The sequence below is a fragment of the Pongo abelii genome, chromosome 10, assembly GCF_028885655.2.
Source record: "Pongo abelii isolate AG06213 chromosome 10, NHGRI_mPonAbe1-v2.0_pri, whole genome shotgun sequence".
Taxonomy (NCBI): Eukaryota; Metazoa; Chordata; class Mammalia; order Primates; family Hominidae; genus Pongo; species Pongo abelii.
Window position 1 is genome coordinate 124,375,127 of NC_071995.2, and position 25,884 is coordinate 124,401,010.

At 43.5% G+C, this 25,884-nt stretch overlaps 1 protein-coding gene across 3 annotated transcripts in view; it reads left to right on the plus strand.

Moving 5' to 3' along the window:
* TMEM132B (transmembrane protein 132B) overlaps window positions 1-25,884 on the plus strand; it is a 528,943-nt gene that overhangs the window by 353,593 nt on the left and 149,466 nt on the right. For all 3 annotated transcript variants that reach the window (XM_054527734.2, XM_009248394.4, XM_054527735.2), the window contains one exon: window positions 24,111-24,297. In XM_054527734.2, coding sequence (XP_054383709.1) covers window positions 24,111-24,297 — 187 coding nt within the window. The remainder of the gene's footprint in view (window positions 1-24,110; window positions 24,298-25,884) is intronic.

The following is a 25,884-nucleotide window of genomic DNA, read 5'->3' on the forward strand; positions in this document are numbered from 1 at the left end:
TTGGGGTTGAGCAGTCGGTGGCTAACAGGAACATGCCTAAGGCAGGCATGACTGACCAGTGCGATGGTGAACAGGAGACCCGTTTACATCTTAGCCATGCTTGATCATGAGTTGGCAAAGGACTCTGCTCATTGTTGTGAGTTTAGACAAAGCAACTATCATCCTGACTGTCATCCTTCACCACGCAAAAGGGGAAGAGAGCTCCGAAATTCTCCCACCAGCGATTAAATGATCGGTCCAGACCTGACACACGCTGCTTTATTTACCACTCACTGGCCAAAATTGATCACATGACCCTACAAGCCAGTGTGTTTTCAACTAGAGGCATCCTCTGGTTGTCTCAGGGTGTATATTTCTGTGTCCTGGTCAGAAGGCTGGGAGGATAATGAGAAGAACAGTAAAGGATGATTTAATTTACACGGGAATGCTGAGTTGATGGCTAGGTGTTTTTTCTGTTTAGCATTAGTAGGAATTGCACTGAATATGTGCACTAAATCACTGTGTGTATGTGGGTGGTGGGTGAGGGTGTGGAGAAAATCACATACAGCATCCTTTGCTGCCCCCTTCACTTGCAAATCAGTCTGTTAAGCAAATAGCTCTTGTTGGCTGGAGACATCTAACCATTGTTGTTAGCATGTTTCAGAGACAATATATGACTTCCTAGCAGAGAAATGTCTGTGATTACATAATAGGACATTGCAGTCCATGTGCCACGTCTTCTTAGTCTGTGTTTTATAAACCAGCCAGGCTGGTCCCCTGGTGGAGGGACTCAGAAAACATAACTCAGGAGACAGGTAAAGAGGATACCCCGATTCCAGTTGGCAAGACCAGCTTACACTCCAGGCTGCGGGGTCCTTGGAACACATTTATTTACTTTGAGATACTAGGGTCCCATGGGGCTTGTTCTAATGTCCTTACAGAGGACACTGGTTAACGGTGTCTCTCGAGGTGACTTCCTAAGAGCTTCCGGCACCATCTTCCATTGATTTCATTTCTAGTAAATCAGGTCTCCTGCCCAAAGATCATGCAGGTTTCCTGTGAGTTATCTTTGGGGAAAGTGACCTGGACCTGTTGGTGATAAGCTTGGGAATGCTCAGTTAGCAAAATAATCTCTATAGGATTGTCCTTTGCTTTTGAGGTTGCTTTTGAGTAAGTCCCACAACATTAATTGAGCCAATTCATTCGGGAGAAGCAAGGCCTCTACTAGGCCTTTGGTGTGGTTATCATGTTTAATTAAAATACCAGCTGCAAATAAGAAGCTCCTAAAGCTTACCAAAATCACAGACCATCCCCAAAGCGTATCTGCTGTCTGTGTAGACATTTGATCTTGTATCTCTAGATATTTGATCTTATATCTCTAGCTAATTGACAGGCCTTAGTAAATTCTAAAATTTTGATAATTTGTTGACCAAATTTAGTATTTTGGCCTTTCAGAGGAGATTGGATTTGAGCAAGACTGATTGAATTGAGAGCTATAGGGAGACCCCCTGAGACTATTGCTATGGAATAAAAGATGAAATGCTCCTGATTATTGTAAATACAAAATTGCATGCAGGATTGTGTAAAGACAATGCCAGGTTGGACTGCCAGAATGAGCCAACAGTGCGTGATGTGCTTCCCCCTGCAGAGAGCCTATGAATGGACGTGCGGTCAGGGAGGTTTCACATCACCAAGATTCCTATCCCAGAAAAGCAGATGTTCATAGCTCTGGGAATGGAATGCAACCCTTGTGGAGAGCCTATAAATGGACGCATGGGGGGGCGCCTGTCCATATGGATAAGATAGGGCTATAAACGCCCTCATCTTGCCATGGCTCTTCTAGGCCTCTTTAGGGTTAAGGCATACTCCATTCTGAGAATTTCTGGTCTAATCAGTTGTCTAGCTTCACGTCCTGTTTCTATGGATTGTTTGTAACCAGCTTTTGCTGCAACTGTTACTGCTGATTAATATTTTGCTAATCATAGGTTATGGAAAGATTGTGTTTCTGTTTTAAGGCTCTGTTAGAAATTACTGACGCACACACTATATTGTAAATTCTTATCTCTGTATACTGCACTTCTGCATACAAATGTTATGTTAAAGAATTACTTCATCTCTATGTGACCATCTCACCTCATAATCAAATGACCCTAAATCCCTCACTAACCTACCCCCACCCTCACTAAACTTAATAATAAATGCTGGTATATCCAGTGCATTGTTGGCACTGCGGGACCAGAAGGCGGTGACCCCCCTGGACCCAGCTTTCACTATCTTGTGTTGTGTCTATTATTTCTCAACCTGCCGATCCGCCTGGGAACAAAGAGAGAGCCCCGTTGCATTGCAGGCTGCTGGCCAGATCCTGCAATAGAGAGCCTCTTTGGTTCTCAAATAGGACTCACTTACAAACACTTGTAAGTTTGAATTATCTAAGCAGGATGTCTCAGCTTTTGACACAATTGGCATTTCCGGCTGGGGGAATCTCTGGTGGGGAATCTCTACAAATCTCTGGGCATTGTAGGATGTGCAGCAGCCTCCTGACTTCTACCCACTGGATGCTGCTAGTAGGACCTCCCCCAACCCTGGGGTGATAACTGAAAATGTCTACAGACATTGCTAACTGTTCCCTGGGGGACAAAATTGGTGCCATTTGAGGACCACTAGTTTCAAGGTGTTTCAAGGAAGCTAGAGGGAGGCAAGAAACATTCCCATTTGAGGACATGACAATCTGAGGTTCCTCTTGCAGAGGGCGAGGCGTGGAGGAGTTTATTTGGAATGTCATAAGAATGGATAAAAACATGTGAAATGGAAGGGGAAGGATTTTGTAGGACGTCAATCTAGAAATAGAAAAATACTGGGTACTATCAGGGAAGAGTAAGGTCTGAATGGCTTGAGGGGCTGTGAGGTTATGTGGATGTCCTAACACCAGGTAGCAGGCTTAGGTCAACTTGGTTGCAGCAAATGAGGAGAGTAGATTTTTGTTCTATGGGGTCAAGCGAGAGACTAATAAATGGTGGGTCTCTGATCTCCCTTGTGCTATTGAGTTAGGATCCCCAATGCTTGTCCCTATCTTTGATGTACAAGTAGAGAGAGAGTCGTATAGTAATTGGGAGGGCCTAAGGATAGGGAGGTTTTGAAGGAAGTCCTCAAAGAAACAGAAGACAGGTGAAGACAGTTCGGAGCAAGGGTTTTATGTCAGCTTTTGTCAGATCGAATAAAGGGAGAGCCAGTTCAGAAAAGTTAGGAATCCAGTCTCTTGTAAGGTTGAGAAATCCTTCAACTTGTCTTTTGGTAATTGGATGGGAAAGTTCACAAACAGCTTCCTATCTTTGAGAGAAAAGAGACTTTCCATTTTGTGGAGAATTGCCAGATAAAATACAAGATACCCATGTAAATATGAATTTCAGATAAATGAGGAATAATATTTTAGTATACGTATGTTCTATGCAATACTGTTCTCTGTTCCATACAATATTTGGGAAATACTTATATTAAAAATTATGTTGCTTACTTGAAATTCAAAATTAGCTGGGTATCCCATATATATTTTAATTTTAAGTTCCAAGGTACATGTGCAGAATGTGCGGGTTTGTTACATAGGTAAACGTGTGCCATGGTGGTTTGCTGTATGTATCAACCCATCACCTAGGTATTAAGCCCAGCATGTATTAGCTCTTTTTCCTGATGCTCTCCCTCCCCCAGCCCACCCCCGACAGGCCCCAGTGTGTGTTGTTCCCCTCCCTGTGCCCATGTGTTCTCATTGTTCAGCTCCCACTCATAAGTGAGAACAGGACATCTCATATTTTTATTTGTTAAATTAGGTCCCTAATTTTGTGGGATGCCATGGCTGAATAATGTACTGGGGTCTAACATTTTTGGAGCTCATCTTTGGAGATTTTGTGTCCCTTGTATGCTAATATTGACAGGTGGAGGGGACCATTTTGCAAGACTCTCAGTCTGGAAAGCATGACAGATTATTCATGTACTGTGTAGGGCAGAGTGCAGGTGGATGTCTCTGAGGCTAAGTATTTGCAAGACGTAAGAGGACACTTCTGCAAACCCTTGAGGAATAACTGTTCAGGTGTAGCATTGATTTTCCAGTTGCATGAAAATAGGATAGTGTCGTAGTTCATTTGGTGCGTGTATGTGCATGTGTGTGTGTATCTGCATGAGTGTGTGTGCACATGTGTGCACGAATGCATGTGTGTGCACATGTGCACATATGTAGGACCTGTGTGGTTGAGTGGAGCAAACTTACTACACTTTGGGATCTTTGCCCTTGCTGTTCCCCTTGCCTGGAACCCTGATCCTTGTCCTCTGCCACTGAAATCTCAGCTCTCACATCTCTCCTCTTCGGAAAGTCTTCCTTTCACTACTTTATCTAAATGATCTCTCTCCCCATCACTTTATCCTGTTTTATCTTCATCTCTGCATCCAGTTAGAATGAGCTATTTTATGATGTGATAACAAACCACTCCCAAATCTCAGTGGTTTAAAACTACAAAGGTTTATTTCTCACTCAAAATATGAGCTCTTCAAGGTTCAGCAGGAGGAATCTGGCAACTACAGTGCCTCAGATGGCTGAAGGAGCACCTCATCTTGAAAGTTGCTGGTGGCTGTGGCAGAGGGAAACAGAGATTCATGCTAGTAACTAAGTATGTATTCTGCACTGAAGGGAGATACAAAATGGGTTGGTTGAAACTAGTCACCTGGGCCTGCCCAATCCCAAGTGGAGCAGATGTGCAGTACTCTCACGTGTTCAGAAAATGGGGAGCTGGAAGTATTTGGGAAAGGTCACTGATTATACCAAATTCATGATTGAATAGTTGCCTTATCTATTTTTTATTTGAGTGTTAACTGTTTCTTTCCACTAGAATATAAACTCCAGAAGAGCTCACAGTTGATCCCAGTGCTGAGGACAGAGCTTGGCACAGAGTAGATGCTCAAAAATATTTCATTGAATGTTTGAATGAATATGTCATAATCCATAACTTGGAGACCTAGACAAAGAGTGTAAGTTTGTGAAACTCTGGTAGAATTAGGGGTTGAGAATGGACAACTCTGTGGCTCCAGCTTCTTTTTATGTTTCCTGGCTTCTTTTTGATGTTCTGGGACTGTCCTAACTTTAAACATTCGGTTCCCATTAGAAGCGCACAGATCTCAGACCATGTGTTCTCACTCTGAGTTCAGCAGGTGTGGTCCCAGACTCCTGGGATCTCTCATTAGGGTGCATCGGCTGTCCAACATCAGTGAGAGCAGACAAATTATTGCCTTAAGACGGAGAAGAGTTTTCAGAGAAACTGGCTCTGCAGGTGCTGACCTTGGAGGTTCAGATCTGAGAGAGGATTTACTCTTCACTTAGTTGTGAGGCCCAAGCCCAGCCCCCTCCCCTCCCCAGGCTGTGCTTTGTCTCCTGGCACCCTGGGGGCCCTCTGTGGTGGTGGTGAGTGTACAGGGGACATAGACATGATGTCAAAGGTCAGCTAGCCGGATGGCCATCACACAGCCACACAGCCTCTCATTAGTGCAGCCTGGCTCAGCCACCAGAACAGGTTTTTGCCTTTTCATCCTATTGTTTCAGGCCAATTAGTGGTCTTTTTTCTCAGAGGGCCTGACATGGTGCTGACTCACCGCTGGATCTCATCGTTATTTGAAATAGTTTTCATTCCTTGAGAACATACACCAGTGGACCTATTTCTGAAAATAAGATTGATGTGCAGTGAGCACTGGGCAAATTCAAGGAGGTGGTACCTGAATCCTGTGTGAACTCGATGTCCCTTTCCCTGGAATCCAGATAATCAGCTACTTGAGTCACATACACGAGGCCTTCTCCTGTCCTGGACCATCTTATTATATTTTTGCATCCTGCAACTGGGTAGATGAGCAGTCTTGTGAGATGAAAGGAAAGAATCCAGCTTCTTACCACCGTGTGCTATAATTGATGTATCAGTCTGATTCACACTTGTTCCTCAGGCCCAAATTAGTTTCTCTTAATCAAAATATGGCAGGGTAAGAATGGGCTCAATTCCGTGTAAAGAATTTCAGGAGTGCTTTAAGAGACACAATCAGCAAAGGAGAGGCTACAGAAGTTACATGCACATAATTTTTTCTATTTGTAGTTGGCTTAAGAGCTAATTTCTTTGAAGCAGTTGGCCTATAAGAAAGATTTTGAGGCTGATGTAATTAATACAATGGGCCAAGTCATAGATGTGATACAATCATTGGGTATTAATTAATTGGTGACAGGAGAATTTCTGTTTCCTGGAGGAGAGCTCTTCACTTAGGGAGATTTACACACTTTGGGATTACAGGAACCTGCAAATCCCTTCCATTGACTTTCTGCTTGGCTGACATTTATTGAAAATCTGCCAGGTGAGTGGAAGGTCACAAGAATTCTAATCTGATTGTTGACCCAGATGGCCTTCAGTGTGTCAATCTATTTGTGGGCTTCTCCCAACTCTGCTAATTTCAAGGTTAATGAGGTTGAAGATTCTGTTTGGATTTGTTTTTTTAATATCTCGAGGTGTTTGTCATCTCTCTCCCTTTCATTTTTTTCCTTTGCTGTGGTGGTGTTGAAATAATTCTTTGTGACTCAGAGGTGCCATGTGTTTTGGGAGTGACTGAATCAAAGGTAGTTACTTTAATTTTAGAGAAAGCTGGTTGTTATTTGTGATACTCCTTGGAAAAGTTGTCTTCATCTTTTACCTGTTACTGAATCTGTTGTAACAGCACCTGCCTGCAAAACATTAGCACTGGTGATTCCTTGTCTAATAACGGTGGAGGAATTTCTACAATGCTGATATTCACACCGATGATCACTATAAACTCAGGAGAAAATGCAAAAAACAGCTATTTAAAGGATACAGAGAGTAACCAAAAGCAGCAGACACTTGGAAGCAGGGAATGGCATTGGATGAGTTTCTCATTTTATGACTTAGACACTGATGGAAGTACCCATGCAGGGAAGCTGAATTGCAGAAAGCTCAGTCTTACCGGCTTGAAGAACCAGAGTCAGTGTTTGGGGCAACCACAACCACTGGAAAATGAGGGGAGAATGCTGGAAAAAAAAGATCTAGAGAAAGAGAGGCCTCACATTCTGTGTACAATCTCTGCCCAAATCTATGGCTGACCCTGGAACCACACATGCATTATGAAGACTCCAGGAAGCTCAGCTTAACTCCCTATTTAATAAAAAAGTAACAACATGATTCTTCAGACATGTGTAATAGAATCCAGAGTCTCTACAATGCATTGTTCCACAGTGTCCAGGACGTGATCCAAAACTACTTGACATAAGAAGGAACAAGAAAATGAGACTCACACACCAGAGGAAAAAAAAACAGTAAGTGGGGACTAGTGCAAAGGTGACCCAGATAATGGAATTAGGCTAGGATTATAAGGTAGTTATTATTATTATATTATAGACATTAAGGAAAATATGCTCCTACTGAAAGGAAAGATATGAAATGGAGAAAAATAGACACTACAAAAAGAATAAAGTTGAAGTTGTAGAACTGAAACATATAATATCTGAAATAAAAAAGTTTACTGGGGCCGGGTGTGGGGGCTCATGCCTGCAATCCCAGCATTTTGGGAGGCCAAGGTGGGCGGATCACTTGAGGTCAGGAGTTTGAGACCAGCCTGGTCAATATGGTGCAATCCCGTCTCTACAAAAAATACAAAAATTAGCCGTGCCTGGTGGCACGTGCCTGTAATCCCAGCTACTCGGGAGGTTGAGGGAGAAGAATTGCTTGAACCGGGAGGCAGAGGTTGCAGTGAGCCAAGATTGCACCACTGTGCTCAAGCTTGGGCGACAAGAGCGAAACCCCGTCTCAGAAAAAAAAAAAAAAAAATTACTGGGTGGCTTACCAGAGGACTGGAGATGATGGAAGAAAGAGTCAGTGAACTTTAAGACAGACCAATGGAACTTACTCAGTCTGAAGAACACAGAAAAAAAACATTGACAATGTTAATTAAAAGGGCCTCGGGGCCCTGTGTGACAATAGGAAGTTGTCTATGTGGAATTGGATCCAAAAAGAAGAAAAAGGAAAAGGGACAGAAAAAATATTTGAAGAAGTAATGCTCATAAATTTCCCAATTTTGTGAAAGACCTATACTTGTCATATGACCAAGCAAACTTACTTCTAGGTATTGCATTAAGATAAATGAAAACATATGTTCATACAAAGATATATATATATATATATATATATATATGAATGTTTACAGCAGCATATTCATTTTCAGTCTAGCCAGGAACTGGAAAGAACTCAAGTGTGCATTAACTAATGAATAGATAAACAAAGTGTAAACTTCTGAACAACAGAATCCTACCCAGTTATAGAAAGGAGCTTGCTGCTGATAGGCACACAAACGTGGATTAACCATCAAAGCCTCATGTTAAATGAAAGAAGCCAGATACAAATTATATTCCGTGTGATTCCAATTTATATGAAATTCTAGAAATGGAAAAACTGGAGTGAGAAAAGGTAGATCAGTGGTTGTCAGAGTTGGGGAGTATGGCAAGCGAGTTGTCTGAAAAGGGTCATAAGAGCACTTTTTCAGGGTGGTGGGAAGATTTTATATCTTGAGTGTGGTGATAGTTACGTGACTATGCATTTGTCAGAACTCATGGTATATTCTTAAAATATTGGATTTTATTCCATGTAAATTGTAGTTATTTTTAATATTAAATTTTATAATGGAGTTAAAAGTAAAAAAATTAGATCCCGTTTGTCAATTTTGGCTTTTGTTGCCATTGCTTTTGGTGTTTTAGACATGAAGTCCTTGCCCATGCCTATGTCCTGAATGGTAATGCCTAGGTTTTCTTCTAGGGTTTTTATGGTTTTAGGTCTAACGTTTAAGTCTTTAATCCATCTTGAATTAATTTTTGTATAAGGTGTAAGGAAGGGATCCAGTTTCAGCTTTCTACATATGGCTAGCCAGTTTTCCCAGCACCATTTATTAAATAGGGAATCCTTTCCCCATTGCTTGTTTTTGTCAGGTTTGTCAAAGATCAGATAATTGTAGATATGCGGTGTTATTTCTGAGGCCTCTGTTCTGTTCCATTGATCTATATCTCTGTTTTGGTACCAGTACCATGCTGTTTTGGTTACTGTAGCCTTGTAGTATAGTTTGAAGTCAGGTAGCGTGATGCCTCCAGCTTTGTTCTTTTGGCTTAGGATTGACTTGGCAATGCAGGCTCTTTTTTGGTTCCATATGAACTTTAAAGTAGTTTTTTCCAAGTGAACAGGCAACCTACAAAATGGGAGAAAATTTTTGCAACCTACTCATCTGACAAAGGGCTAATATCCAGAATCTACAATGAACTCAAACAAATTCACAAGAAAAAAACAAACAACCCCATCAAAAAGTGGGCAAAGGATATGACCAGACACTTCTCAAAAGAAGACATTTATGCAGCCAAAAGACACATGAAAAAATGCTCATCATCACTGGCCATCAGAGAAATGTAAATCAAAACCACAATGAGATACCATCTCACACCAGTTAGAATGGCAATCATTAAAAAGTCAGGAAACAACAGGTGCTGGAGAGGATGTAGAGAAATAGGAACACTTTTACACTGTTGGTGGGACTGTAAACTAGTTCAACCATTCCACGTGGAAGTCAGTGTGGCGATTCCTCAGGGATCTAGAACTAGAAATACCATTTGACCCAGCCATCCCATTACTGGGTATATGCCCAAAGGACTATAAATCATGCTGCTATAAAGACACATGCACGCGTTATGTTTATTGCAGCACTGTTCACAATAGCAAAGACTTGGAACCAACCCAAATGTCCAACAATAATAGACTGGATTAAGAAAATGTGGTACATATACACCATGGAATATTATGCAGCCATAAAAAATGATGAGTTCATGTCCTTTGTAGGGACATGGATGAAATTGGAAATCATCATTCTCAGTAAACTATCACAAGGACAAAAAACCAAACACCGCATGTTCTCACTCATAGATGGGAATTGAACAATGAGAACACATGGACACAGGAAGGGGAACATCACACTCTGGGGACTGTTGTGGGGTGGGGGGAGGGGGAGGGATAGCATTAGGAGATATACCTAATGCTAAATGGCGAGTTAATGGGTGCAGCACACCAGCATGGCACATGTATACATATGTAACAAACCTGCACATTGTGCACATGTACCCTAAAACTTAAAGTATAATAATAATAATAATAATAAAATAAATAAAAGTAAAAAAAATTATATTTCTATGTAACTTATGGCTCTTTCCATGCAAGTCTCTTAAGTGGAATATATTTTTCAAAAAAATACTTTATCAAAATACTTTATCAAATACTAACCAGCTTAATGCATAAAAAAAGATTGAGAGATAGAAGTCATCTCTGACATCAACATGATGAACATATAGCTTCAATACCCTTCTGGGTCTCATGCCAGCCTAAACTTGATAAGCTAAGGTATAACTGTTTGCAAGGACAGGGATTGGGTCTTATATCTTTCTTGTATGCTAGTACTTCATATTTTAAGGTGTTCAATAAAGAGAAGATTGTTGCCTCAGAAGCACTGAGTGCCAAATAAGTTAGGATTCAAATATTATGTTTGTGTTTTTGAGATTCCAGTGTATCACGGCTTTGCCATTCCAAACTTCTGCAGGGCAGAGGGAAACTCCTTTGCAGGAAAATTGCCAAATAGAAATTTCCTCATGCTCTTATGGAAGGTAATGCAGAAGCCCATAGATGAATATTGAAATGGGAAGACTGGGAGATGAGTGGTGCCTGTGTAGACCTAGGCAGGGTTGGGCATGAATAAGACCTCAGACACAAGGATGAAAACATTACAATCTAGGGAAGCCAAAGGGGTGTCGTGTTGAAGTGTCTTTACTTTGAGGCTCACAGATTATGCATGCATTCATTCATTCATCCATCCGTGATATGTTTATGAAGTGCCTACTATGGTACTTTCCTAGGCACTGGGGGGTAATATAGGAACATGCAGACAAAACCCTTGCCCTCACTGGGCTTACAGTCTAGTGGACAGAAATAGCCCAAAGAAAGGTAAATACATAAAATAGAGTATGTTTGATGGTGCTGTTGAGAAACAGCAGGGAGGGTGATAGGGATCACTCTAGTGTAGGAGATGGGTCTTTCAGCAGGCTTATCAAAGAAGACACCACTGAGAAGACAGCTGTTGAGTTTAGTCCTGAAGGCGAGGCTGAGGATGGTATAGCTGTCATAGGGAGGAGTGGCCCAGGTAGAGGAATGAGCTAGTGCAAAGGCCCTGAGGCAGCAGCATGGCTGGAGCTGGGGGAACAGTAAAGGCGCCGTTGTGGCTCAGGCAGAGTGAGCAGGGAGAGAATGGGGGACAAGTGTTTAGGGAGGTATCTGGCCACAGAGCTAAGGGGCTGGGTATAGATTCTTGTAAGGACTTTGCCTTCTATGTGAATGAGATGAGAATTCCTCAAGGTTTTGAAAAGAAGAGAGAAGAATATCTGACTTAAGTTCTCATAGAAGCACTCTGGCTGCTGTGTGGAGAGAAGAGAGTGCGGGAGTGGTGGTGAGAGTTGACACAGAGAGATCAGGTAGCAGGTTATTGCAGTCGCCCCGGCAAGAGACGATGGTGACTTGGCCTAGGGCAGAAGCAGTAGATGCAGTTAGAGTGAGGTATTTAAAAAATATATATTTTTAAGGTAGAACCAGCAGGCTTTCTGGACACATTACACGTGCACTATTAAGGAAAGAGAAGAATTAAGGACGACCAAGATTTTGACCAGAGTAATTGGAAGGATGGATGGAGTTGCCTTTAATGGGGAAGACTGTAATAAACTTCATGATCTTTGCACCTTCTAACTCCATCCTTTGAGAGTAGTAAATTCTCCTAGTAAGTACAATCAAATATCTGCGGCCTTTACATTTTGCTCTAGGTGAATGTGAGCACTCTTCTGATCTAGTGTTCTGCAGGAAGTTCATCTTGGGCCTGATCTTTGTAGGTCAGCCACGAACAAAGCCCTGGTCATCTCATTGTTACAGTTCCCTTAGTGGAGAGCCCAGTGTAATCCTTTGTGCATGATGCTGCTCCTGTACCTCAGCAGGGAAGACACCAGGTCTGGGAAAAAATTGGCACTGATTGCAGTTGCAGCTGCCAACTAGCCCCTGGTAACCAGAGTGGCCTTCAGGGTGCTGGACTTATAGGAGCCCTCCATGGCCACCTGGGAAAATCTAGCTAACCAGTGTGCATATGGCATGACTCCAGGACCATGGTCTCATTAGCAGATGCTTCCACTTGGTGGAGTCAACTTGCCTATTAGGCATGTGAAGGATCCCCACTTAATGAGGCCTTCCCAGTAGAGATGCAGAGTAATCCTGTGCAACACGACAGGAGAAAGTTTCCACTCAGAAGCAGACTCTTTGAAAAGTAATTGAGTTTTCTTTTCTTTTCTTTCTTTCTTTTTTTTTTTTTTTTTGAGACAGAGTCTCACTCTGTCGCCCAGCCTGGAGTGCAGTGGTATGATCTTCACTCACTGCAACCTCTGCCTCCCAGGTTCAGGTGATTCTCCTGCCTCAGCCTCCTGAGTAGCTGGGATTACAGGTGCGCACCACCATGCCTGGCTAATTTTTGTAGTTTTGGTAGAGACAGGGTTTCACCATGTTGCCCAGGCTGGTTTGGAACTCCTGGCCTCAAGTGACCCTCCCGCCTCGGCCTCTCAACGTGCTGGGATTACAGGTGTGAGCCACCATACCCAGCCAGTAATTAGAGTTTTCTGTGTGTGACTCTGCTCTTCACTTTCCCCCTGTGGATATATAACTGGCACAGTGCTGGGGACCTAGTGGTCACTCAGTAAATGTGCATGTATGAATGCACAAGTGTTACATTCAGTCTCTCTCCAGCATGAACTGTGGCATCAGAGGTGTGGTGGGTCCTAGACACTCTGCTTCATAGCTGTGTAACCTGCCTGGGCCGGGGCTTCCTGGCACTCTAGTTATGGGTACTGTTCACCACTTCTCTTCTGGGCATGCAGGAGGATTGTCCTTGCTGGCCCTGTGGTCAGATGGGGCCATGTGACTGGTCATCGCTTCCAGGCCAGGGCATTCCATAGTTACTGAGGAGAATAACTGGGCCTCTCTTTTCCCTTTGGGCTGGAGATCAAATGTTCTAGGTGCAGAACAGAGTGTATAATGTGCACGTTTGTGTAAAAGTGGGGCGGAGCATCACACTTTTTCATGCCTGTAGGTGCATCGAATATCTCCGCAGGGCTAATAAGGAAAAGAATAACTTGGGTTGGCTGAGGGGAGTGGATTTGGGAGTCTGGGGAGGTAGCAGTAGAAGGAAGACTATTCTCTTCTTTTATATACTTTTTGAATTTTACATCCTAGGAATGGATTATCTATTCAAAAGTTAACATTATGTTATGAATCAAAATCAGACCCCCAGTTCCAGTCTGGGGTGAAGCTGCGAATGTTTGCCCCGGGAATCAGAGGACAGTAACAAGATTCAGTCCTGCCTCCTCCGTGTCTGGAGTCTGGAGTCTGGAGTCTGTCATTCAATTTCTCATGTCTGTCAGCATGGGTTTGCCTCTTCTCTTTAAGGAGACCTGAATAGAAATGGTTTTCACTGAGAAATCCATTGTCCATTTTTAATGTAACAAGCGTTTTCCTCCAGGTTGGTAATAGAAAGAAACAGAGACGATTCTGAAAAGTTGTATTTAAGAACGTGGTGTAAGATGATTTCTGGAGTCATCATTTGCTCGAAGCGTTTTGGGATGTTGTCAGAAATATAGAGGCAGTGGGGAAAAAATTGTGGCAATTGTCTTAGCTGTCTGTGGGCTTGTCACGGTGATGCGGATAAAATCAGATAAGCTGGAAGTAAGGGTGAGCTGTTAGTGTGAGAAATTGTCATGGGTTTGGCAGCCGAGAAAGCGGAGGTGCCTCAAGTGTTTGCTCATTATCAAGATTTATTGTTTTCAGCTCTGGGAAAATGTTGGTAAGCAAAAATAAGACCACTCATGCCAGTCTGCAAAGTACTTTACACATTTTTAATACAGAAAACTAAGAAGACTCTAACATCCTTTTCCTGTGTTTGGGAAGTGGGGCAATGGGTTGGCCGACTTATTATGTGCTGACTTAGGAGTCAGATGGAGAGGTTTTGGAGTATTTACAAGGGAAAAATATATTTGAGATTTAAACAAAAGCAGAAGAAACCAAACGAGAGAGTTGAAGATGGTGATCTTCTATGTTTATGTAAAATACTTCTTGATTAGAGAAATGTATAGAAAATAATATAACAAACACTCATTCACCTACCCCCAGCTTTGTTAACTCTTGCTATTTGGCTTTATTTTCTTCAAATTTTAAAAGAAATATATTTTATAGATATAATTGGAGCCCTCAGTACCTCTTGTTGATTCATTATTTCTCTCCCTTCTCTGAGGTAGGCATTATCATTACCATGCATGTTTTTTTGCAGTTTTTAATATAAACTATAGAAATAATTATTGCATATGTTTCTAATTTTTATAAAAAGTATTATACCATTCATATACTTGTGCAACTTGATTTTTACTCTCATTCCTTCTATTTAAAAACAATTGAGTGATAATGAACATGCCATGTAATTCATATTTTTAAAGTGAACAATTCAGTCGTTTTTAGTATATTCAGAAAGTCATGGAATCATCGCATTATGTAATTTCAGAATATTTTTGTCACACTCAGAGAAACTCTGTATCCAGTAGCAGTCACTTCCCATTCCCCCACTTACCCCAATCCTTGGCAACCACGATTCTACTTTTTGTCTTTATGGATTGACCTACTTTGGACATTTCCTATCAATGGAGTCATATATTATGTGGTGTTTTGTGACTGGCTTCTTTCACTTAGCATTATGCTTTTAAGGTTCATTTGTATTGCAGCATTTCTCAGTAATTCTTTTTATGGCAAAATAATATTCTATCGTATAGAAATACCACATTTTGTTTATCCATTCATTGCTTGATAGAAAATTGGGTTGCTTTCACCTTTTGTGGGGGATGAACCATAAGGATATGAAGGTGTTTCATGGAACCCAAGAAAAGCATTGTAGTGGGTTCTAGGAACTGCAACCAGGAAGTAAAAATTTACTGGAAACTCTGGAAATATTTATTCTAACTTCTACCCTGTCCTTTTCACTCTCATCTCTTTTTTCAGTTCTTAGTCTGCTTAGTAGAAGAGATCACTGCACAACTGGTTAGAGTTCACATCTCTGCTTGAAAAAGCATCCCAGGCCGGGCGCGGTGGCTCACGCCTGTAATCCCAGCACTTTTTGGGAGGCCGAGGTGGGCGGATCACGAGGTTAGGAGATAGAGACCATCCTGGCTAACATGGTGAAACCCCGTCTCTACTAAAAATACAAAAAATTAGCCGGGCATGGTGGCGGGCGCCTGTAGTCCCAGCTACTCAGGAGGCTGAGGCAGGAGAATGGCGTGAACCCGGGAGGCGGAGCTTGCAGTGAGCCGAGATCGCGCCACTGCACTCCAGCCTGGGCGACAGAGCGAGACTCTTATCTCAAAAAAAAAAAAAAAAAAAAAAGGAAAAGAAAAAGAAAAAGCATCCCAAATTCCAAATTTCCTAGCTGGAAATCACATTCCTAGGAAGTGTCCTTCATCCAGTTGAGGTGAGGGTTCACCGCCAAGTCCAGCCCATGGCTAGAGTTTGGGTCTCATAAGGTCATGCCATGTCCCGCCCTATGGACAAGGGTAAGAGTGGAAATAGGTACGTGAATTCTCAGCAGAATGAGGAATCATTGGTGAGCTGGAAACACAGTGCAAAAGGTGCCTACTAGGGAGCTCAAAACCAAGTGTGTTTTCTCAGAGATCACAAATGTCCGCAGGGACTTGGGGGACATAATAATCGAGTAAAGTGGCTCAGGCCTATTGGAAAGTTTCAGCCCCAATAAAGGGGACAGTGTTCTGCCCCAGCTGGTTATTACCACATGGGAATGTGGAATAGTGTTGCCTAACCTTCTCCAGAGAAGCCAGAATTACTATTTTGGGGGGTGTAGATTCTCCATATTTAAAAATATTGCCAGCTGATTCAAATTTTGTAAAACATGATAGTGGGGATGATTAAGCAAAGTATGGCTCTGGCTGTGAGTAGCTCAGTCATATGAAGCTGCAACCTCTGGGATTTCTATTTAATTTTCCCCATCAGCCAGAAATGCCATAAAGGAACCCAATTTCTTAGAGTATGCCCAGTTGGCACAGTCCTAGATTTTTTTTAAAGCTCTGTGTAGCAATTTGATGATGGGAAGTCAGAAAATCTAACGAGTAATGAGAGAATGTTTTGATTCCTAAAAGATAAGTCCCTGATTTAGACTAGTGGACCTTAAGTATTTGTAGCCTCTAGACCTTTGACTGCCAACCGCTGCCTGCCTGGTCTTTTCAGTGCATACTCAGAGAAAGCAGAACTGCCCTTGACAAAACGGAAATGAGGAGGTGGTGCCTGGATCCTATGAAACTGCAGAAGGAGATGGTTTGTTTATGCCCCATTCTGAGAGCCAGCCATTAGATCCTGATGAAAAAAAGGTTGTATGAGAGGCAGAGAGACGAACTAAAGACCTCTAGTCTGTTGAAGGGATCCGTGAGCAGGAATGTGCCCTCTCCTCTCCAGGACATCAGTGTTGGTGGGGACTCAGGGAGTGGGAAGGATGTCAGGAGGGGAAACGGGTGATGAGGGGACCCCACACAGTGGGGCTGCGGCAGCTGCCTGTCGTCAAGCCCAGTCCTCAAAGCTCAGCCGCAGCCCAGCCTCCCTGGGAGCCTTCCCTGGCGTGCCCGCCTACGCAGGTCTGTCTCCTCCACTCGCCTGCAGCCCCGGGGCTCTGCTGCACTCGCTCGGCACATGCTCCTCTGAGACCCGCTTCATCTGTGTTTAACACTCATTCATTCATTCATTCATTCATTCATTCATTCATTCAGCACATGCTCCTCTGAGACCCGCTCCAACTGTGTTTAACACTCATTCATTCATTCATTCAGCACATGCTCCTCTGAGACCCGCTTCATCTGTGTTTAACACTCATTCATTCATTCAGCACATGCTCCTCTGAGACCCGCTCCAACTGTGTTTAACACTCATTCATTCATTCATTCATTCATTCAGCACATGCTCCTCTGAGACCCGCTCCAACTGTGTTTAACATCATTCATTCATTCATTCATTCATTCAGCACATGCTCCTCTGAGACCCGCTCCATCTGTGTTTAACACTCATTCATTCATTCATTCATTCATTCAGCACATGCTCCTCTGAGACCCGCTCCAACTGTGTTTTACACTCATTCATTCATTCATTCAGCACATGCTCCTCTGAGACCCGCTCCAACTGTTTTGAACACTCATTCATTCATTCATTCAACACATGCTCCTCTGAGACCCGCTCCAACTGTGTTTAACACTCATTCATTCATTCAGCACATGCTCCTCTGAGACCCGCTCCAACTGTGTTTAACACTCATTCATTCATTCATTCAGCACATGCTCCTCTGAGACCCGCTCAAACTGTGTTTAACACTCATTCATTCATTCATTCATTCATTCATTCAGCACATGCTCCTCTGAGACCCACTCCAACTGTGTTGAACACTCATTCATTCATTCATTCAGCACATGCTCCTCTGAGACCCGCTCCAACTGTGTTTAACACTCATTCATTCATTCAGCACATGCTCCTCTGAGACCCGCTCCAACTGTGTTTAACACTCATTCATTCATTCAGCACATGCTCCTCTGAGACCCGCTCCAACTGTGTTTAACACTCATTCATTCATTCATTCATTCAGCACATGCTCCTCTGAGACCCGCTCCAACTGTGTTTAACACTCATTCATTCATTCATTCAGCACATGCTCCTCTGAGACCCGCTCCAACTGTGTTTAACACTCATTCATTCATTCATTCATTCATTCATTCAACAGATGTCTAATGAGCATCTCCTATGTCCCAGACAGCCTTCTAAGTGTGGGGGATACATTCGTGAGCAAAACAGGCACTTACATACTTGTACGTGTGTGTGCGTGTGTGCGTGTGTGTGTGTGAGAGAGAGCGAGAGCGTGTGCGTGAGAGAGAGTATCAACATTATCAATAAATAACAGTATGTTAGAAGATAAAAGCCATGGAAAAGCTAGAGCCAGATAAGGGGGTTGGAATTGTGGAGATGAGAATAGAATTTTAAGTGGGGTGGTCAGAGGAGGCTTTACTGAGCTGGCAGCATTCAAACAAAGACTTGAAGGATGCTCTTTTTTGTTTAGCACCTTGTGTTCATGCTGATGGTTTGGGATACAGTTTTCCTTTGAATTTTTTTAGCTTAAAATAGACTTATTCATTCAACAAACACTTGTTGAGGATCTGCTTGGTTTCGACTCGCCCTTCAGGTCTCAGCTCAGATGCCAGCTTCTTACTCCAGAACGCCCTTCCACTGTCTTCTGTTGTAATTTATATTCTATTTTGAAATTTAAGGTGACCATTTTTAAATTGTATTTTTTTAATTTTTAAAAATTGAAGAATTTTGTTTAATTCTTAAAACAACTTTCATTCTTCCATTTTGTGTTGATGGTGGCGTTTGTCATTATGTGATCTTTTATTTTCCTGACTAGTAGGACAGGAGTCTCATCTGTTTTGTCTACTAATGAATCTCAGTGCCCAACACACCACAGGGGGTGCCAAAGAAATATTAGTGAATAATGTGCCAGGAACTGTAGTGACTATGGTGTTATAATAGGTTTTGGCTTTTGAGGAACTTACTGTGGTCCAGTAGTGAAGACAGACGTGTCTTCTCTAAGCAGAGTATCTAAACAGACTTACGGCCTGGAAGGAGAATACGGCTCAAGGCTCTGCTGGCTAGTCGTTTCTTGTCTCCCAGAATGCAAACGCCACGTGCCCCCCACCCCCACCGAGTTTTACAGGGTATCCTATTGGGTCTTTTAAGTATGTTCAAAGAATTAAGCAAATACTCATTGAACTCCTACACTTTTTCAGGCACTGTGTCAGCACTACAGTCAGGGCAGCAATAGTACAGGCACATCTGTGTCCTCATGGAGGTCACGGTCCAGAGGAGGAGTCAGAGGTCCGTCTCCCATTATATTTCCTGAGAGGCACCAGCAAATGCTATCTTGGACATTTGTTCAGTGTAATCATCACTCAGTAGTGTACCTTGCTTTTGGTCATCTTAAAAATTAATGCCTAGAAAAAGTCTCATAAGAAAAAACAGAGACCTGAAACCAGAGACAGCTTCTTTTGTCCCATTTTTAGAATTCCCATGTGGGGAAAGTGTTACCATCTCTGCCTGGTAGCTCAGAACCATCCAGACGTTTGCAAAAAATAATCTATGTAAATGACACAACTTGCTGGAGAACAGTTAAAGCTTTCGAACTTGCCCACTGTTCTTTCTTTCTTCCTCCCTCCCACCTTTCTGATCCCTGCTTCCCTTCCCTGGTCCTGTGAAGCAGTCACTCTGGTGATCATGAGCGATGCACTGAGAAACAGCCGGATGTGGTCCTGGGGACACACTGCTGGGTTGGGTGCCCAGTCCCTCTCTGCTGCCCCGTGGCTCCTCCTCCTCCTTCTCCTGGCTGGCACGACTGAGCTGCAGCCACACTGTGCACTAAAAGGTGCCTTAGCCCCTCCTCAGGGGTCCCAGGGCTCCAGAGAGGAGGCTCAGCTTTTATGGAAGGGGAGGTTTCCATGGCAAACAGGGCTTCTGGGAGGCAAGTCCTTTTGGAAGGAAGGTGTGTGCTCTAGCTTGACGGAGAAACAGCCAAGCAGTGTGGCCACTCCATGGCGGATTCCTCCTAACACAGGCAGACACACTCACACAAACACATATGTTCACACATTCCCTCCCACACATACATGCATTCTCACTCACACACACACATTCACACATTCACTCACACACAAATTCTCTCACACACTCATACACACTATTCACATGTTCTCTCACGGAAACACATTAACACATTCTGTAACACTCACACATTGACACATTCACTCACACCCCTTTCACACATTCTCTCCCACACTCACACACACATTCTCTCACACACAAACACAAACATTTGCTCACACACATTCTCTCACACACTCATACACACATTCACACATTCCCTCACAGAAACACATTCACACATTCTGTCACACTCACACACACACACTGACACATTCGCTCACACCCCTTCACACATTCTCACGCCCACACACATTCACTCTGTCTCCCACACTCACACACACACATTCCCTCTCACACACACTCATACAACACATATTCACACATTCACTCACACACACATTGACACATTCATACTTCTTCACACATTCTTTCTCACACTCACACACATTCTCTCTCACGCTCACACAACACATTCACACGTTCTCACACACATTCACACACATTCTCACACATATTCACACATTCTCACACACATTCACATTCTCATACACATTCACACATCTCTTTCACATTCACACAAATACACATTCTATCAACACATATTCACACATTCTATCACACACACACATCCACACGTTCTCCCTCTCACACACACTCATAGACATTCTCACACACACATTTACACACACAAACACATGCACTTATCCTGTTTCTCTGTCACACACAGAGCTGCACATTCTCTCCCATGCCAACACACACACTCACACATGCACACATTCTCCCTCTTTCTGCCACACTCCTATGCACTCCCACGCACTCCCACACGCCCATGTTCACGCATTCTCTCACATATACTCACACAATCACACTCACACACTCTCTCTCACACACGCTATCACACACAAACACACTATCATACTTACACACACGATCACATTCTCACACACACACACTCTCACACCCACACACACACAGTCACACACACTATCACACTCTCACATGCATCCTTCTCCACTGCAGGAAAAATTGCCTAATGAATGTCTCATGGCTGAAACACCGATCCTGATTCCTGAAAGGCGGTTGTAATTATTAAACTGAGAGAATCATGAAACACTTCTTGATATTTGAAAGGCTTATCAAGACTAGATCGGGAGCAGGTCAAATTACCAGTTATGAACTCATTTTTGTAGAAATGGACTCATTAGCAAGCTTGCCCATTGCCTAAAAGTATAAGATGTCTTTCCTCTGGATTGAGAGAAATGACTTTAAAAAAAACCTTTACATAAAAGCAGCTCTGCCTTAATTGTTATTCCATTCATTGCTGGACTTGGGCAGGTTCCTGCAGCTGGTCCAGCTCACAAGCTGGGAAGTTGGAGAGGAGCAGGACGTGCCCACAGTCAGAAGGGCTGATCATCTTATGCAAACCTACCCTCTTTGCCTAAAGACTGGCCACTTCTCTTTCTTTACCCCAGGACCAGAGTGTGAATTTAGCAGGATGAAATGGCTGGTGGCAGAGCTCATTTCTCCTCTCACTGGATCTTCGCTTCCCTGGCATTAGCTTCTCTGAGGTCTACGGAATGCTGACAACCTGGGAGGTTTTGGAAGCAGCTTCCTAGTTCTGGTTACAAAGCACAGTGTGGCCCAAAGAGAAATTGAAAATTTGGTCTGACAGGACCAAGCATCTCTTGTAGGAGGTGACTTAACAGATGGATTCGTGGAGAATTTCTGTGACTAGTGAAGAGAAATTAGGCTGGAATATGGTTGATGGGAAATGGCAGGGGTGCAGGTGGGGTGACTCTAGCTGAAAACTGAGCTAAAAGCTCAGCCCTTCATCTCTACTTTCTTTGCCTTTCACTAAAGATACCCAGGTAAATAGGGGTCCCCTGATGGGAAGGGGGGTCCCACGTGTGCACACTTTCAGTCCTCTCGTGAGTTCAGAAACTGCTATTCAACACACATTTTCTCTCTCTCTCTCTTTTTTTTTTTTTTTTTGAGACAGAGTCTCGCACTTTCACCCAGGCTGGAGTGCAGCGGCGCAATTTCAGCTCACTGCAAGTTCCACCTCCCAGGTTTACCCCATTCTCCTGACTCAGCCTCCTGAGTAGCTGGGACTACAGGTGCCCGCCACCACGCCGTGCTGATTTGTTTTTTTTTGCATTTTTAGTAGAGATGGGGTTTCACCGTGTTAGCCAGGATGGTCTTGATCTCCTGATCTCGTGATCTACCCGCCTTGGCCTCCCAAAGTGCTGGGATTACAGGCGTGAGCCACCACGCCTGGCCCAACACACATTTTCTTGCAAAACAACTAGTACCAATGGATATTTGGAGATTTATAGATCCCAAGTACCTACGTGCAGCTTAGGCTCAGCTGGGACCACCTGGCTATGTTTGCGCATGGGAGCCCCTAAACTTTTCCACAGCTGTGTGTCTCCTATGATTTTGAGATCATCACAGTATGAATTCATATTACTGGATGATACATGAAGTGAATACACACCCATTCCCTCATTCCATCCCCATAATTCTACTGAAAGTAGAAAGACCAATATTATTGTTATTCACTCATTTTTCAGACAAGGAAGCTGATGGTGGAAGGGGCATAAATGTCTTTCCCAAGGTACAAAGCAGGTCAGCAGTTGTGTACCTGCCCTGTGCAACATGTCACCATGGGCCACATGTGGCTGGTGAGCATTTGAAATTAGAATACTGTGACTGAAGAACTGAATTTAAATTTGATTTATTTTTAAATTATTTTAATTTGCATGTAAATAGCCATTTGTGGCTGGTGGCCACCATATTGGGCACTGTGGTATCAGAGAGTTCCTTAAAATCTTGGCTAAATGGGAAAAATGTTGCCCATGACCAATTCTATGTGGAGTCCAATGTGGTTTCCCTTTGGGTAGAATTTCTTACCAATCAGGTCAGTGTGATTTAGTGTTGTCAGTGCTGTGGCTATATTCCAGTGTTCCTCTGATACCTCTTGGCATATACAAGGAAGCAGATGTGGTTTCCCCACCACTGTTCTTATAGGAGTCCCAGTGCAGGGGAGCTGTCCATGGTAGGAGAGTCCATTACACAAGCAGCAGGCAGCAGGTTCTTTTTCAAAACTCCGCACAGGTTGTGAGTTTGGGAGCCCAGACTGCAGACCTTGCCTAGGCCCCCAGAGGCAGGAAGGAGACTTCTCAGCCTACATTGATCCTGGGAGGCTCATTGGCCGAGAAGGAGCTGCTGGTGTGTGTGGCTCAGGCCTTGGGGGAGCTTGCGGATCAGCTGCTCTGCTGTTGCGTTCCTTGTATCTGGGTGGAGCTGGATTCACTGGGATGGAAACAGGCTGATGGATCAGGATCATTCACAATCCTGTGCTGCATGGCTTTCTGTTTTAACTCTGTTCAGTGACTTCCCTGTCAATGTGATAGCCCGCAATTTACAAGTCCATGTCAATGACAAGGGGCTCCCTGCACATACAAATACCAGAATCACACTAGTCTTTTTCAGTTATAAAGAATTCACCAACTTCATAGCCTCCCCACCTCCAAACACAGATATGATGTTGTCATTCCATGAATTAAGGCAGGTGGGATTTTTTCACATTACTTCTAATCTCATTTGGTGAAATGAGAAGTCCAGTATAGTATCTTCTTATGTTGCTCATAGTTTATGTAGTAAATCACGTAGTGTGTGAAGTTCTTTCTCACTCTCAGTCTCCTGATGCTTCCACACACCCATGAGGTCCCCACTATTCTCTGCAAATTCTAAAGCTTGGAGAGTTGTAACAACTGGTCTATAGACCTCAGCTAAGTAGAAGCAGGAATGACCAAGGTCCAGGGTGTGCTTTGCGATTGGAGGAGCAGTGAAGCTACATGAAATGGGTTGGGGGCCTTTCCTGAGTGTGGAGCTTGGACTGTGGCATGCCCATGCCTGGGCTGGGAAGGGGAGAGCTGTGCGCAGAGGTGAAATGCTGACCAAGTTACTCATCCAGTGAAAGACAGCCTGCTTTCTGCAACACGGAGTCCTAGAGACGGATCGTCAGCCCATTCTGAGGTGTGGGCTGCTGAAGGGCAGCTGTGAATTTGGCTCCAACAACACTGCCATGTGACTTGTTGAACTTGGCAGTCATTCTTTTGGTTGACAAATAAGAATGTGGCAATTTATTACATTCTTGACATTCTGCTGAGTCTGAGGTTTTAAATGGAACCTTAATATGTGTTTGTTTTCCAGGGTAAATGGATCCTTCTATGAGATCTTGCAAGTGGACTTTGGAATTGATAACAGCAGTGACCTGGCTGGAGCCCAGCAGATTACCTGGCAGGTGGAGTACCCGATTGAGGACTCCATGAGTGAGCTGGTCGTCTCCGAGATCTTCGTCAGCCAGACAACCTTTGTGGGCATCGTCCCTCTTGCCATGGTGAGGAATCTGGGGGCTTCAGAGAAAGTGTCACAAAGAAGTTTTCTTTAAACATGATGCACTGTATAATCTGTTAGTTTCCACATACCTGATACACTGTTTAAACAAGGAAAATATGCTTAAATTGCATTTGATCTACCTGCTTTTCATAATGGCTCCTTGGGAACTATTTAAGGTCTGCCGTGTAAATCCCTTTTCATTTGTGGATATTGCGGAACTGTTTCCTGGGGAGCCCTTATTCTTTATTTTCTCAATCTGCGTGCATGTCAGGACTGAGTGCCGTGCTGAGTGAAAACAGTTTTGTTGAAATGCATCAGGGTTACATGGTAGGAACAGTGGCTCTGTATGCCAAGTAACTGACCCCTTGTCAATTGGCTTTGCCCTGAAGGCTCCCAGGTAACTTATGGATTGGAAAACTCTAAAATGCAGATGGACTGAAAGAGCCTTGCTGGGAACTGACCACTTTAAGCTGGGTAGAGCCCCAGAGGCCACAAAACTGCCTGTGTTTCTGCTTCACTGGCCTGGAGGTGATTGGATTTCTTCTCCTGGGCTTGGTTGAAGTTATGTTCATAGTCAAGCTCAGGGGCTACATCTGAGATCAGGGTCATGGGTGAGATTCCAGAGCCTAAATTCCAGAGATTCCACGGAGACAGTAAGTCCATGGGTACCACCTGCTTAATACCCTTTTCCACACTGGAAATGTTCAACCATTTTCTGTACTTCCTTGACTTTCCTGTCTGGTACCAAAGTGTGGGATCCATGTCCAGATACTCTAGAAAAATCTGTGGGTGCTTTTGATCATTCATCATGCAAGTTAAACAACAAAGTTGAGACTCTTTTGAACCCTATATCTTAGAATTAATTCTGCCATCCCCGAATCTCGAGTGTCTCAAGTGTGTTGAGTGTGTCTCTCTGCTGGGAAGACACTTTCCCTACATCTCCCACGTCTGGGTCCTTTTCCCCACCTCAACTGTTAGGGAGTCACCTTCTCTGACCTTGTTGGCTAAAATTGGCCCTCCCTCCCCTGCCAGCTCATCACCCTCTACCTGTCATCATCCTGTTTTATCTTCTTCCTAGACATTATCACTGGTTGATATTTAGGGTTCATTTTCTGTCTTCCTCCCCAGAAGGCGGGATTCATGACGGTAGGGTTATCCTGGTCAGTTGTGTCCACATCTTTCACCCCTGCACCTAGCACAATGGCTGGCACAGTTAATGTTTGTTGAATGAATGAATGGATCTGTGCTTTAGTCCAACCTTCCAGGGTCATTTAGTTTTTGAAGATTAGACTGATGGAGATCATTCCTATCATCACTGACCCACATTGTGGTTTGAGGGCAGCCACATCTAGATGGGGAGGTATCTGTTAGGGAACAGGGATGGGTGGGTGTGGGTTTTAAGGTGGAATGAAACTGCATCCCTTGTGCCTGGGAACCCATCTATATATTCTCCAGCTCAGCTAGGTCAGGCTGAGGTTGGGGAATCTCTACTCAAAGTCCTTACCACTTTGTTGTATGCTTTATCTGTAGCACTGCATTCACTGTGGGCTTGGAAGCTACCACTGCTGCCACCTCCTCTACTTCCATC